At 44.1% G+C, this 15,680-nt stretch overlaps 1 protein-coding gene across 1 annotated transcript in view; it reads right to left on the bottom strand.

The window, feature by feature from the left end:
* Positions 1 to 15,680, bottom strand: part of GLI3 (GLI family zinc finger 3) — a 238,333-nt gene that overhangs the window by 57,572 nt on the left and 165,081 nt on the right. Inside the window, exon 7 of the mRNA XM_067550432.1 lies at positions 8,693 to 8,894. Coding sequence (XP_067406533.1) covers positions 8,693 to 8,894 — 202 coding nt within the window. The remainder of the gene's footprint in view (positions 1 to 8,692; positions 8,895 to 15,680) is intronic.

The raw sequence follows: 15,680 nt of genomic DNA, 5'->3' as shown, positions 1-15,680 counted from the left end.
AGACAACTCCCCATGCCTCATACAGGAGACACAACTGAATCCCTGCCACCAAGGGTGAGACAACTCCCCATGCCTCATGAGCATCTCAGTTGGCACATGAACGGAGAACAGAAGCCTCATCTACATTGAAGATGGAACACGCACAGAATTCTGGGATTGGTACAGCACGGAACGCACTGAACTCTGGGATTGCTGAAGCAGGGAAACACTGCATGTTGGGAAATCCCTGCTCTTGATGTAAATGAACTAACACCTGAACATATCCAGGTCTGCAGTTATCAGACCATTCTAGGTATTGATATGCAAAACACTGTATCCTGGTTGCATTGTGAGCTTTCTCTCAAGGAAAGATGCTCTTCCAGGAATGATCAGCTCCTTTTGTCCAGACATTGTTTATCCATAAACAAACCTGGGGTCTATAAACCCCCCTATCAGAAGTCAAACCTCTGTTCTGATGCTTGGATCCAAACTCTGCATCAGTTCCACTGTAACCTGTCTTCTCTTCCTGACTGATTGTGTTGGGGGCTCCACCAGACTAAAAGCCCTCCAGACCCTAGGGTGACAAGCCTGTTCCTGGGAACCTCTGAACTGCATGGAGTGGTGAGATCAACTCCCTCCTTCTTCCCCCAACACAACTGGTCTCTCTCTCTCTTAGTCCAGGTATAACTTTCTACTTTTGTAATCAAACCTGGGATAACGTTCTCCAATACCTCAACTGTAATTGTGTAGTATTGTAAGCATTTGATTGTGTTTCTCTCCTTGTATGGTATTACTATTAGTATCATAAGTTTTATATACCTAGCAATAACATAACTGTTATACTCAAGCTGGTTGCCACTTTCTTTCTCCCTCTCTCTCTCTCCAAACTGCATGTGCTCTTTTGTGTTGTTGGTCCCTATCTTGCTCTGTAGCAACGCTTCTTTTATCTAAGCCAAAGATCCCTGGAGTGCCCAAAAATCCTATGGGGTTTGCTCATCAAGGGGATTACTGCTAGAACAATTGTGGTGTAAAGGGGCATATGAAGGGGACAGCCAGGAAGTGTTACTCTGCCTAGCCTAGGGGGTCCAGGGGCAAATGAGGGTGCAGCTCAAGTGCTGTTTGACCCAGCCTGATTGATTCCAAGGGGCAATTAAGGGGAGTAGCCAAAAAGGTGCTGTTTGGATCTAGCCTGCTCTATTCTGGTGCGTTGCAAAGGGGCATAGAATCATAGAATATTAGAGTTGGAAGGGACCTCAGGAGGTCATCTAGTCCAACCCCCTGCTCAAAGCAGGATTACCTCTGCTATATCATCCCAACCAGGGCTTTGTCAAGCCGCAGCTTAAAAACCTCTAAGGATGGAGATTCCACCACCTCCCTAGGTAACCCATTCCAGTGCTTCACCACCCTCCTAGTAAAAAACTTTTTCCTAATGTCCAACCTAGACCTCCCTCCCTGCAACTTGAGACCGTTGCTCCTTGTTCTGTCATCTGCCACCACCGAGAACAGCCTAGCCCCATCCTCCCTAGAACCCCCTTTCAGGTAGTTAAAGGCCGCTATCAAATCCCCCCTCACTCTTCTCTTTTGCAGACTAAACAAGCCCAGTTCCCTCAGCCTCTCCTCATAAGTCCTGTGCTCCAGCCCCTAATCATTTTTGTTGCCCTCCGCTGGACTCTCTCCAACTTGTCCACATCCTTTTTGTATTGGGGGGCCCAAAACTGGACACAATATTCTAAATGCGGCCTCACCAATGCCGAATAGAGGGGAATAATCACTTCCCGTGACCTGCTAGCAATGCCCCTCCTAATGCAGCCCAATATGCCATTGGCCTTCTTGACAACCAGGGCACACTGCTGACTCATATCCAGCTTTTTATCCACTGTTACCCCCAGGTCCTTTTCTGCAGAGCTGCTGCCCAGCTCGTCGGTCCCCAGTCTATAGCTGTGCATGGGATTCTTTCTTCCTAAGTGGAGGACTCTGCACTTTTCTTTGTTGAACCTCATTAGATTTCTTTTGGCCCAATCCTCCAGTTTGTTTAGGTCACTCTGTATCCTATCCCTACCTTGCAGGGTATCTACCACTCCCCCCAGCTTAGTGTCGTCCGCAAACTTGCTGAGGGTGCAATCTACCCCATCCTCCAGATCATTAATAAAGATGTTGAACAAAACCGGCCCCAGGACCGACCCCTGGGGAACTCCGCTTGTGACCGGTTGCCAGCTAGACATGGAGCCATTGATCACTACTCGTTGAGCCCTATGCTCTAGCCAGTTCACTATCCATTTTATAGTCCATTCATCCAACCCATACTTCTTTAACTTGCTGATAAGAATACTGTGAGAAACCGTATCAAAAGCTTTGCTAAAGTCAAGGTATATCACATCCACCGCCTTCCCCACATCCACAGAACCAGTCACCTCATCATAGAAAGCAATCAGGTTGGTCAGGCATGACTTTCCCTTGGTGAATCCGTGTTGACTGTTCCTGATCACCTTCCTCTCTTCCAAGTGCCTTAAAATGGATTCCTTAAGGACCTGCTCCATGATCTTTCCAGGGATTGAGGTGAGGCTGACCGGTCTGTAGTTCCCCGGATCCTCTTTCCTCCCTTTTTTGAAGATGGGCACTATATTTGCTTTTTTCCAGTCGTCAGGGACCTCCCCCTGTTGCCACGAGCTTTCAAAGATAATAGCCAATGGCTCTGAAATCACCTCAGCCAACTCCCTCAGCACCCTCGGGTGCATTGCATCCGGCCCCATGGACTTATGAATGTCCAATCCTTCTAAATAGTCTTGAACCTGTTCCTTCAGCACTGCGGGATGTTTGCCTCCTTCCCATTCTGTGCCACCCAGTACAGCAGTCTGGGAGCTGATCTTGTCTGTGAAGACAGAGGCAAAAAAGGCATTGAGTACCTCAGCTTTCTCCACATCCTCCGTCACTAGGTCGCCTCCCTCTTTCTTTAAGGGGCCTACACTTTCCCGAATCTTCCTCTTGTTGGCAACATGCCTGTAGAAACCCTTTTTGTTCCCCTTCACGTCCCTTGCTAGCTGCAACTCCAATTGTGCTTTGGCCTTCCTCATTTCATTCCTGCACGTTCGAGCAGTGTTTATATAATCCTCCCTAGTCATCTGACCAAGCTTCCACTTCTTGTAAGCTTCTTTTTTGCGTTTAAGTTCGCCAAGGACATCTTTGTTAAGCCAAGCTGGACGCCTACCATATTTGCTATTCTTTCTGCACATCGGGATGGTTTGCTCTTGTGCCCTCAATAAGGTTTCTTTAAAATACAGCCAGCTCTCTTGGGTTCCTTTCCCCCTCATATTAGCCTCCCAGGGAATCCTGCCCATCAGTTCCCTGAGGGAATCAAAGTCCGCTTTTCTGAAGTCCATGGTCCGTATCCTGCTGTTCCCCTTTCTTCCTTTCATCAGGATCCTGAACTCGACCATCTCATGGTCACTGCTGCCTAGGTTGCCACCCACTTCTACTTCCCCTACCAAATCTTCCCTGTTTGTGAGCAGCAGGTCAAGAGAAGCACGGCCCCTAGTTGGTTGCTCCAGCACTTGCACCAGGAAATTGTCAGCGACACTCTCCAAAAACTTCCTGGATTGTTTGTGCTCTGCTGTATTGCTCTTCCAGCAGATGTCAGGGTGATTGAAGTCTCCCATGAGAATCAGGCCCTGTGAACTGGAAACTTTCCCCAGTTGAGTAAAGAAAGCCTCATCTACCTCATCCTCCTGGTCTGGTGGTCTGTAACAGACACCCACCACGACATCACGCTTATTGTTCTTGCTTCTAAGCTTAACCCAGAGACACTCAACTGACTTATCTCCAGTTTCATACTGGAGCTCAGAGCAGTCATAGTGCTCTCTTACATACAGTGCAATATAAGGCATATAAGGGTAGCCACTGAAAGTGTGGTGTCACCCAGCCTGCTGAATTCAGGGACACATAAGGGGTCGGCTGAGAGTGCTGATAGCCTGGTCCGCTCAGACGCACTCAGTTAATCTGAAATGTGTGTGTGTGTATCTGTGGGGGGTTTATTTGAATCAGGTGCTGGAGGAATCCAGCCCTAAAAACCTTAGGTCCTGCAGTATAGCTCCATTAGGAGGGGGCTTGTAGCCCTATGAACACACAAGTAACACAAGCAGTACATTAGTAGAATCACACCCCTAGAATCACACCCCCATTCCAGGAAGGTAACCCTAATAAATGAGCATACCCCAAGGTGAAGGGCAAATCTGGTAACAGTAACCTACATTGTAAAGGTCTTTGGGGCAGCACCTGTACCTTTAATATGTTTGTACAGTGACTAGCACAATGGGGCCTGGTTCTGCATTCGACCCCTGAGGCACTGTCTTAATACAAATTATGCATGAGTGTGTGCACACATGCACACACACACACACACACACACACACAAATGTTAAAAAGAATGTTAAGGTTGCAAAGTCAAGCATTCAAAAGTAAGGAAATGACAGAATTAAGGTTGCCTGTGCAACCTTCATTCAGCCCCCTTGTATGTTTGTGTTATAATACAGTCTATAATTACATGAACACACATGGTTTTTTCCATCTGGACACAGAATTATTGATTTCCTCATGAATTTTTCTATGGCGCTCATCACTATAGTATCTGAGTGCTTCACACGTTAAATTATGCTCACAAACGCCCCCTGAAGTGAGGAGGTGATGTTATCCTGCTTTTTATATATGGAAAACTGAGGAACAGAGCACTGAAGGTCAAAACTATCCACTAATTTTGTATGCCCAATTTCAAACATTTAGGGCCTGATTTCGTAGTGTACTTAGCATTATAAAGCAATTTCAACATTCAAAGCATAGCTGCCATTGCTTCAGTTGTAAGTGAGAGTGCTCAGCACTTCTGAAAATCAGACCCCCAGGGTCTCAAGTCAGGCACCCAGAAAATGAGGAACATACAGTTAACGGCCACCTGTGAAAAGTCTGCTCTAAGTGACTTGCCTAGCAGGAACTCCGTGGCATAGACACAGACAGAATCAAATTACGCAGAGCAGAATTACACTGCCTTAACCATGAAACCATCCTTTCTAGTCCTGCAGTCCACTGCCTCATTCACTACACACATTCCAACTTCTGTAACAAATGAGGCTTGAGACAACAGTCCCCATTACTTCACAATCCTGATTCATCCTCTGGATAGGTTTATCCTGTGCACTGAATGAGGAAGGTGTCCTAGGGAAAAAATAGTATGCAATCACAGAATTAAAGGCTTGTATTATAAGCACAAAGGGGGCCGTGCCTTAATTCTGGCATTTGCTAATTTCTCAGTGTTTTATTTTAAAACCTTAATGCTCTATTTATGTGGATTTTTTAATGTGATTTTTTAAAGTATTTTGAAGAGCAAACTGTCTCTTCGTCCCTTCAATGCTGCCCCCTCCCCCCTCATGGCTTGGCTCTTTCATTCAAGTCAGGTTGCTTCCTTCTCTAAGATGCCTGGGAATCAGCAGGGAGAGTCCTGAGAGTAATGGAGAAACATGGATCCTGCTCTGAGTGCTAATGCCTGATGCCACAGAAGCCCGCATAAGCAGTTTCAGGGAAAGTCCTGATAAGTCTCTGTGTCCCTGGGCTGCTACTTGCTCAATACAGATGGAACCTTCGCAGAATTTAGCTGTTAAACTGTAACAAGCGTCCACTGGACATGTATGAACTGAGAGTTTTAAAAGGCTTATAACTTGGCTAAAATTATTCAGGTTGTCTCAAGAACAGCAAAAGGCGCATCGTAGGCACTGGGGCAACCACGCAGGCAAATTTCAAGCCCTTATTCCAAAGCATCAACGTGTTAGAGCTGCTCAATTCTTGGAAATGGTTAGATTTTTGCTGACACTTTTTCAGAAAAATGTAACCTCATGCAGACAACCAGCATGAAAAGTTTCATCCTGAAAGGTTTAAGATTAGCAAAGCTATGAGCAACTGAAAACAGCATCTTATAATGGGTACCTTTGGCCAGCCTTCACTAAAGGTGGCACTATCAGCTCTGCTTATAATAATAATAATAATGTGTCTTCAATACTGAACTACAAAACCCTTACAGCAGCTCTGAACCACATCTATAGGATAATGGTTCTACTACAGTCCTGAAATATGAAATGTTCTTACTGCAACTCACTGTGACTTTAGGTAATCTGTTCAACACAAATTGAATGCATGTTGCTATTTATTTAGTTTTAACTATTTTGTAGACATATCCACATGAGGAAAAGTTAAGCGGTGTCATCTATCGTTTAAAACATGGTTTTGAAAGTGCTAAATACAGAGTTAAGATGCAATTGTCTGAAAAAGATCTAGAAATGTGCTGTGTAACCCTTTAAATGATCTCAAGAACTATTCCCTCTCCTTTTTTTGTTTCCAGTGGAAAGGATGTATTAATATGTTTCCCGCTTCTAACATTGAACATTTACAATCTTATCAAAAAAAGAATGATTAGTTCAAAATGGAGTGAAATTTTCCAGTACACACGCTCAGAAAGTATGAACACTGAATTTTGAAAACCTTAAAAATGTATAGGCTCAATCTTGCAAACCTTATTGTCTTCAGTAATGCTAACTCATAAGAATAGATCCATTGGGCCTAATCCTTAGAACCTTACTCAGTTTTTGATAAGCACTTATGCAAATTCCTCAGCTGCCTTGAACAAAATTATTCATATGAATGAGCAATTAAAGTGGCTCTTGTGTTTGCAATCTTATATGCCAAAAACAGCTGGACCAAATATTTTCGGACTTCGGAAGAATATTTACCTCAAGGCAGAGACTAAGTATGCCAAATTTCTCCATAGAATTTCTTCCGCAAAGTTATAAGCAATGGAAAAGGAGGTTCATAAGAATGGCCATCCTGGATCAGACCAATGGTCTATCTAGCCCAGCATCCTGTCTTCCAACAGTGGCCAACCCTAGCTTTAGAGGGACTGAACAGAACAGGACAATTACTGTATGATTCATCCCGTCATCCAGTCCCAGCATCTGGTTCATACTGGAAATGCCATTCTGTCCTAACAACAGTGGGAACAGTATGCCTCTATAGTACATACATTTAACAGATGTGGCCAAAAATCACTGACAGCTACTGATAAAAGTAATATTCCACAGCTATAGTACTTGGTAATTGGAACTATGGTTAGATGGATTGCAGAGTTGTATTTCAGAATTATGACATCATATCTGGAAAACACTACATAGCTATTCAAGTATATCAGAGTTTTGAAATATGACTATTTAAAAAGAAGTAGCACTTTTGCTTATACTAAGTATTTACAGTACTGTCACTTTAAAAGTATGCCAGACTCATGTTTTCTAAACACCATTTGCATTCACCATCTTCTCCAACAGTGTAAATCCCCATGGCCAGTTTTTGAAGTTTTAAGTGTGTCTTTCTTGTTAGAAAAGCAGGTTTGAACATTGCCAAAAACTGACCTTTTAACTCTCAAGAAATTGCTATGGGGACTTGCTCCTTTCCCCAGCTCGAAATTGAAGGTGGAGGCCGCTTTTAAGACAGGGATCAGCAAAAGTCTTTGTTCAAGTGCCATAAATGCAAAATCAATATTTTCTGAGATGTTTGAGATCTTTTTTGGAATGTTGAAGGAACTTTTTCAGTTATTATTTAGTGATGTCACAAACACTTCAAGGTCTCTGCATTTGTTTCTTTTTTGTTCTGCCTTTCTCCCTGATTACTGATCCCTTTTTTTAGTTCCTTCATCTCCTTCTTCTCTGTTCCGCTTTTGCTCTCTTGTTTTTTCTCCTTCTGTCCCATTTGCTTCCTTGACCCCTTTCTCCTCCCCTGCAAATTCTCTCCACCTCTCCATTCTACTCTTCTGCTCTCAAACCCCGGTTCCACCATTCTTCTTTTGCTGGTTTGTTGCATGTGCAAATGAAGCAGCAAAGTGGAATTCACAAGATCTATGGTGAATAGCTCCTCCACTTTGCCCCATGTGCAAATAGTGGAGGAAAATGTAACTGACTAGGGAATAAAGCCGAGGCTCCTTATCTGTGCCTGGACAGAGACTTTGTCTGCCATACTCTTGTAAGTGGGTTGGGAGCTGCTTACCTTATTTTAAAGCACGGTATCCTTTTATCTGGAAGCAGGCTACTAACCGTAAGAAATCCGTAAGAAAAACCTTTTAGGTGAAAAGGAAGATATATGTCATCTAGCCTTAGAGAGCCTTCCCTTTTAATACACACAGTACAATATAGGAAAACTATCAGACAAATATCTAGGGTTTTAATAATGATATCAGAAAGCACCTGAGCTTCGCATATGTGATCGCAGTACCACTGAGACACTTATCTGTTGTCTTTATGGGTAGGATTTTCAAAATCATCTAAGTGACTTAGGTGCACAAGTGCCAATCCCATCCTATGGTTTTATATCTGAATATTAACCTCTATGTGTATATGTGTATATTTATACACCATTATCATCATTTAGATTAAAAGCTACCTCAAATGGATAACACAATGCCTCTAAGTTCTCTATTGGTTACTTTTCCAAGCAAGAATATAATATTCCGTGCTATAAATATAGCTCCAGTCAAAAAAATAGATACTGACACACAGAAATATATACACATATAAAAACACACATATGTGTGTATACTTGCATCCATTCATGTTTGGGGTGTAAGAGTGATAATACAGCATTATACACAGAAAATGCTATAATAAAAAAATAATCAGTACTTTGCAGTTTTTACCTTATTGCACTTGCAGATAAATGGCCATAGGAACCACTAGCTGAAGAACTGCTACGTGAATTATTGAGAATTGTGACCAAGGAGTTTGGAGATGTTCGTATCATGGTCTGAAAGTCAAAGCTATGATCAGACAGGGGCGATATGGACAGCGTGCGTTTTCGGCTTGGTCTAGTTGACAGCCTTGGACTCGGAAACCTGGCACCTGTTATGTAAACAAAAATAATTATCTACCAAAGTACTTTACCTTGTTTATTTATTACTACTGGTGATAGGTATAAAGAGCTACAAAACACCAACATGCTGTGAAATGCCCACTCTTTCCACTTGTGATCTACTGGCTACAATCGAGGAAAATTAGGAAGAAAAATTTATCTTCCTGTGGCTCACCTCAGGGGAGCTGTGTTTATTAATGTGCAAGCAAAATGATAAATTGCTAAACAAAAGGAAAAGACTTCTATATGTTATCCCTCTCATTTCTGGTGATTTATGAATCTGATGGCTGCTTAGACATTCACATCATTAATTCAAGCACAAGCGATGAGACAGTGGCTCACATCGGAGCTCCCTGAAAGCCCTGCCACTTTAATTCAAAGAGCCAAAAATAAACTTCTAAAATACAAAATAGAGATTAAGATGCAACTTTCCCATTGCTGTTCATAATTCTGCCTGGCCAATGCTAGATGCAAAAATAAAAAGGATGAATATAATAATGGCATAAAACAATGCTCTATCAATGGAAGTTAACAATTTGACATTCACAGCATTAGGGGTAAGATTCATTAGAATTTTATTTCAATTTTTTCAAATATCTAAGGAGATTTGTACTTTAAGATTAGGGTGTATCCATGTCTTATACAAATATATTTGCATGTTTTTTTAAAACTATAGATTAAGGTTTTCAAAGCAGTGCAGGGGAATCAACCACAAATCTTCCTTTAAAATGAATAAAGGATGTGTGGCTAAATTCTCTGTACAGCTTGGAAAACCTGCCCTATTGGGCCAATACTCCTCTTTACATGTAACCACAACTCTGTCAGTACTAATGGGAGATATATCACCTTCAGTTTCACCTTAATATTGATCCATTTAATCCTCCATTTAATTGTAACCAAAGTTCTAGAACCAAATTATTTGTATTAAAAATAATACCGCCTGCACTTTTTATTTAAATGAACTTAACTGGTAATACTAGAGCGTGTCATGTAATTTTGATGTCTTGGGCTATGCGCTCTTGCTTCAAGTCCTACTTTGCTAACTGGATGGCTTGCAGCTCTTTGTAACTTCTCAATAATTAAGAGTAAATTACAGGATTCTGTTATCTTTTCTTTATGCCTCCTACTACTTGTAGCTCTAGATCTCAATTCAGCAAGATGCTTAAGCATGTACAGTAGAGACTCAAAGTTACAAATAACAGAGTTAAAAACTGATCGGTCAACCACACAACTCATTTGGGAACTGGAAGTATGCAATCAGGCAGCAGCAGAGTTCTGAACAACCTCCATTCCCGAAGAGGTCGTAACGCTGAGATTCTACTGAATGTAACTTTAAGTACATGAGTAGTCCATTGACTTCAACAGATTATTCATGTGCTTAAAGTTTAGCTAGTATTCATGTACATAGCTGAATCAGGATCTTCATTACGGTTTATAGACAGCTGATGTGGAGATCTGCTCTTTCCGTATATTTCACAAGGTTTTTTGTCTACATATTTCATGTTTCATAGATACTTCCAACTAAACGCTTGCTAAGTTATTCTTAAATATAGTAAGACTGATATTTTCATTTTTGGCTCTCTCACTTTGCTTTTCATCTGCTGGAATTTTCATTTTGAGGTAAGTTCACTTTGTATTTCATCCATTTCTAGAGTCTTCTTGCAATCTGGATGTGTCTTTTGACTATGATACTTTGTTTTGTTCACACGTTATTTCAACTCTTAGCTCCACTTACTAAACATCTGCAGAATTCATGATTCCTTAACAAATGATGCAGCTAAATCTATGGTGCGTGCTGTGGTTCTTCCCTGTCAACTGTTCCGATGGCTTTCCTACTAATCTTCGTACCACTACTCCGTCTAACGTGCCCGGGGCACAGAATCACAAGGCTTGTCTTAATTTTCACTGCTTGCATTTTTATCACTTGCCTGTTCTGTACTGACATCAGTATTGGTTGCCTCTTTTTCTATGAGTTCAACCAACATTTGAAATCTGGTATCTAAAGCCATTGTTTTATTGTTGCTATAATTCTGTGATCTGCTCTCTGTTTATACACCCTTTCAGAAATTGTGCTTAATTTTGAAACACTCTTTGACACTGGCTTAACTGCTAAGACTGCCAACAAGGGTGTCAATTGTCTTTGGCACCTGGGTTCAGGATTTTTATTGTTTCCCCCCCTATCTTTATTAAAGACCTTTTCTCATATTCCTCCCATCTCTCACTGGATATTCATGCTGCTGAATTATCATTTAAAACGTAAGTTTAAAGATTTTATTTTTTCCTGTCAATCTACTTCAAGCTATTCTACTTAATCTGTTTTATCTCTCTTTTTATGAGCTTGCTATTGTACTTTGTGTACATCTGCTCCTTTATTAAGTACAATCGCTTGATACTTCTAAAGCCTGATATGTTTTATTTGCACGAACGTACAAACATTGATCAGTGGCTATAAAAAGTTGTTATATATTTAATAAGGATATACAAGATCCATGTGACAGTGAAACAATAACTACATATTCATATTTTGCACTTATTTACCAGTTTTCATCTATACCTCTCATATGGGTCAGATTCTCAGGTAATATAAAAACAATTACTTACCTTCTGTAACTGTTGTTCTTCGAGATGTGTTGCTCATGTCCATTCCAAGCAGGTGTGCGCGTGCCACGTTTACAGTCGTCGGAAGGTTTTTCCCCCAGTGGTACCTGTCGGGTCAGTGCTGTATATAGGGAGTGGCGCCTCCAGGGCGCTGTATATAGGGGCCCGCCGACCCACCACCTCTCCAGTTCCTTCTTGCCAATTGGCTCCGACAAGAGGGATAGGAGGGTGGGTCTTGGAATGGACATGAGCAACACATCTCGAAGAACAACAGTTACAGAAGGTAAGTAACCATTTTTTCATTTTCGAGTGCTTGCTCATATCGATTCCAAGTAGGTGATTTCCAAGCACATCAACGGAGGAGGGGTTGGAGCTCACAAGATTGCCAACTGAAGCACTGCTCTACCAAATGATGCATCATCTCTGGCATGCTGGGTAACAGCATAATGCGAAATAGATGTATGTATAGAGGCTCATGTTGCGGCCCTACAGGTCTCCTGTGTGGGGATGTGGGCCAGGAACGCCACTGACGAGGCCTGAGCTCTCATGGAGTGCGCCGTGAGAACTGGGGCTGGCATCTTGGCTAGCTCGTAACATGCCCTTATACATGAGGTAATCCAGGATGAAATCCTCTGAGAGGACGCTGGAAGTCCTTTCATCCTTTTTGCTACAGCAATGAAGAGCTGAGCTGATTTACGAAAGGGTTTAGTTCTCTCTATGTAAAAAGCCAGCGCCCATCTGACATCCAAAGAGTGGAGAGTACGTTCCCTGCTGTTGGCATTCGGCTTTGGCAAGAAAATTGAGAGACCATTTTGGGCATGAAAGCCAGGTGAAGGTGCAGCTGCACCTTGTCCTTATGGAATACAGTATATGGGGGATCTGAGGCCAACGCCTTGAGTTCAGACACTCTCCTTGCCGAGGTGATAATGACAAGGAAGGCTACCTTCCACGAGAGGTACAACAGAGAACACAAAGCTTGGGGCTCGAAAGGGGGGCTCATCAACTTATTGAGCACCAGGTTAAGGTCCCATGACAGAATTGGATGATGTACTGGAGGGCAAAGTCTCTCTAAGCTTTTGAGGACACAGGACACTATAGGGTTGGCAAATATTGAACGTCCCCTTTCTCCCGGATGGAAGGCAGAGATAGCTGCCAAGTGCACCCTTCACAGATGCAGTCGCCAAACCTGACTGCTTTAGGTGCAGTAGGTAGTCTAGTACAAGAAGCAGCAATGCCTGCATTGGAGGACTGCCCTTTTGTAGAGACCATACTGAGAACCTCTTCCATTTAGCCAAGTACGCTGCTCTGGTGGATGGCTTCCTACTACCGAGGAGAACCTCCTGCACCTGCTCTGAGCACTCTCTCTCCCTTGGGTTCAACCATTTAGCTTCCACGCTGTGAGGTGAAGCTACTCTAGACTGGGGTGACACAACCAACCATGGTTCTACGTGATCTGGTCCGGAACCAGCGGCAGAGTGATCGGGGTGTCTACGGAGAGCTGAAGCAGCATTGTGCATCAGTGTTGCCTTGGCCACTGAATAACTGAGGCCCCATTTCTCCTGATTTTCAGGAGGACTTTGTGGTCGAGAGGAAACAACAGGAACGCATAAAGCAGGTGATGAACCCAGGGAAGGAGGAATGCATCTGCTGTGCCCCCGATAGGAGCAGAACTAGTGGCACTTTCTGTTGGACCGCATCGCGAATAGGTTCACTTGAGGAAACCCCACCTCTGGAAAATGTGTCTCACGATATCCACACAAAGAGGCCATTCGTCGGTGTTGAAGGAGCAGCTGAAGTGATCTGCCAGCTCGTTCTGAGTGCCAGGAAGGTAGAACGTTTCCAAGTTTATGGACCAGGTGATGCAGAAGTCCCAGAATTTGATGGCATCCTGGCACAGGGGAGAGGAAGTTGCTCCCCCATCTGTTCATATAGAACATTGCCATGGTATAATCATTACTGACAACTCTTTGCCCATCAGGCAAGACTGGAATGCCTGGCAGGCCAACATGATCACCCGTAGCTCTCTAACATTTATGTGGAGCGATAGTTCCTCTGGGGACCAAAGGCCTCGGGGGCCTCTGTTCACCGAGATGCGCTCCCCACACCAAGGCCGAAGCGTCGATCACCAGCACCAGCAATGATTGCAGCCTGGCAAATGGGACCCCTTGACACACATGACTGGGGTCAAACCATCACTGAAGAGACCCAACAATCTGAGGTGGGAGGGAAACCACCCTGTCCAAAATGTCTCTGTGGGGTCAGTAGACTGATGCTAGCCACAGCTGGAGAGGTCTGAGTTGCAGCCTTGTGGTAGTAGGAAAGTTGCTGAGGGTCCGTATTATGGAGCCCATAGTCCGGAAATGAGATCTGGCCTGAACTGAATCCAGGACCGTCCCTATAAATTCTATTTTTTGCATGGGCACTACAGTCAACTTGCTCACGTTTAGTTGCAGACCCAGGTTGAGGAACATCACCCATATCACAGTGACATGAGCTTCCACCTGCTCCTTGGAGTGGCCCTTGACTAGCCAATCGTCCAGATACGGGTAAACCTGGACACCGTATCTCCTCAGGAATGCAGCAACCATGGCCATGCATTTGGTAAAGACTCTTGGAACCGCCAAACGGGAGGACAGCAAATTGGTAGTGGTTGTGTCCTACTATGAACCCGAGAAACCTCCTGTGGGAGAGTATTATTGAGATATGGAAGTAAGCATCTTTTAGGTCAAGGGCGGCATACCAGTTCCCCGGATCCAGAGAGGGAATGATCAAGGTTAGGGAGACCCTGTGGAATTTCAGCTTCCTTATGAACTTGTTGAGATTCCGCAGATCAAGAATAGGCCTGAGTCCTTCTTTTGCCTTCAGGATTAGGAAATATCTGGAGTAAAACCCCTTTCCTCTTAGCTCCTGAGGGACCTCTTCTACCACTCCAGTGTGTAGCAGTTCCTGCACCTCTATAAGAAGTTCCTCATAACAGTGATCCCTGAAGAGGGACTGGGAAGGTGGGGGAGGGGAAGGGAGGGTAGAACAAAATTGGAGGGAGTATCCCACTTCAACCTATCTGTCTGATGTTATTCGGAGCCAGGCACGGCAGAAATGGGCTAATCTGTCACGGAAGGGGGGCGCAGGATCCGGTAACTGTCCTAGGGTGTCACCCTCGGATGCACCTTCAAAAGTTTTGTGTTGGTCCTGGCACCTGCTTCCCTGCGCCTTTGCCAGGGTTGGGTGGCTGGGGCGTTCTGTGCCTATTGCTCCTGCTCCTTCTCCTGGAGAAGTCCTGCCGAGGATGCAGAGGATAAAACCTTTGCTCAGACTGGAGCTTACAGTGCTTCCTCTGCGTGGAAGGAGTATGGAGCCCCAAGGATTTCAGCGTCGCCCTAGAGTCCTTGAGGCTGTGGAGCTTGGAATCTGTTTGCTCCAAAAATAGCCCCGCTCCTTCCAAGGGAAGCTCCTGGATGGTGGACTGGACCTTTGGAGGGAGGCCTGACACCTGTAGCCAAGAACTTCTCCTCATGGCCAGTCCTGAAGCCATAGTCCTTGCTGCAGTCAGTGGCATCTAGTGCAGCCTGTAATGATGTCCTGGCTACGGCTTTTCCCTCCTCCACCATGGCTCCAAACTCCGATTTGGACTCAGCCAGAATGTGGTCTTTAAGCTTTGCCATCATGTCCCACGAGTTGAAGTTATATCTGCTGAGGATCACCTGCTGGTTGGCGAGTCTCAGCTGCAGGCTCCCAGTGGAGTAGACCTTCTTCCCGAACAGGTCTAGTCTTTTAGGCTCCTTCGCCTTTGGTGTTGGGCCCTGAAGCCCCTGTCTCTCTTTTTCGTTCACCGCAGACATTACGAGCAAACCAGGCTGAGAGTGGGTGAAGAGATACTCATATCTCTTGGAAGGGGCATAATATTTCCTTTCTACCCCTTTTGCTGCAGCTGTCTTCATTGTGGACTGCACCGTTTTAATCAGTGGCAGGGTTACTCTCAAGGGGCCCTCCAGAGCCAAAATGTCCACCATAGGGTCTATGGACTCTCGAACATCCTCCGCCTGTAAACCCAGATTTTGGACCACCCCTTTCAAGAACTCCTGGTGAGCCCTATTGTCCCTGGGAAGCGCGTGGTCGATGTCCCTGCTACTGCTTCATTAGGGGAGGAAGACGATGAGGCCCTGGGTTCTCCTTCCACC

Source organism: Emydura macquarii, unplaced genomic scaffold (assembly GCF_026122565.2).
Source record: "Emydura macquarii macquarii isolate MOO-44397 ecotype Brisbane River unplaced genomic scaffold, CSIRO-AGI_Emac_v2 contig_1263, whole genome shotgun sequence".
In the NCBI taxonomy this organism is placed as follows: domain Eukaryota; kingdom Metazoa; phylum Chordata; order Testudines; family Chelidae; genus Emydura; species Emydura macquarii.
Note: the sequence above shows the minus strand (reverse complement) of the source record. Positions and strands in the feature narration are given on the sequence as shown.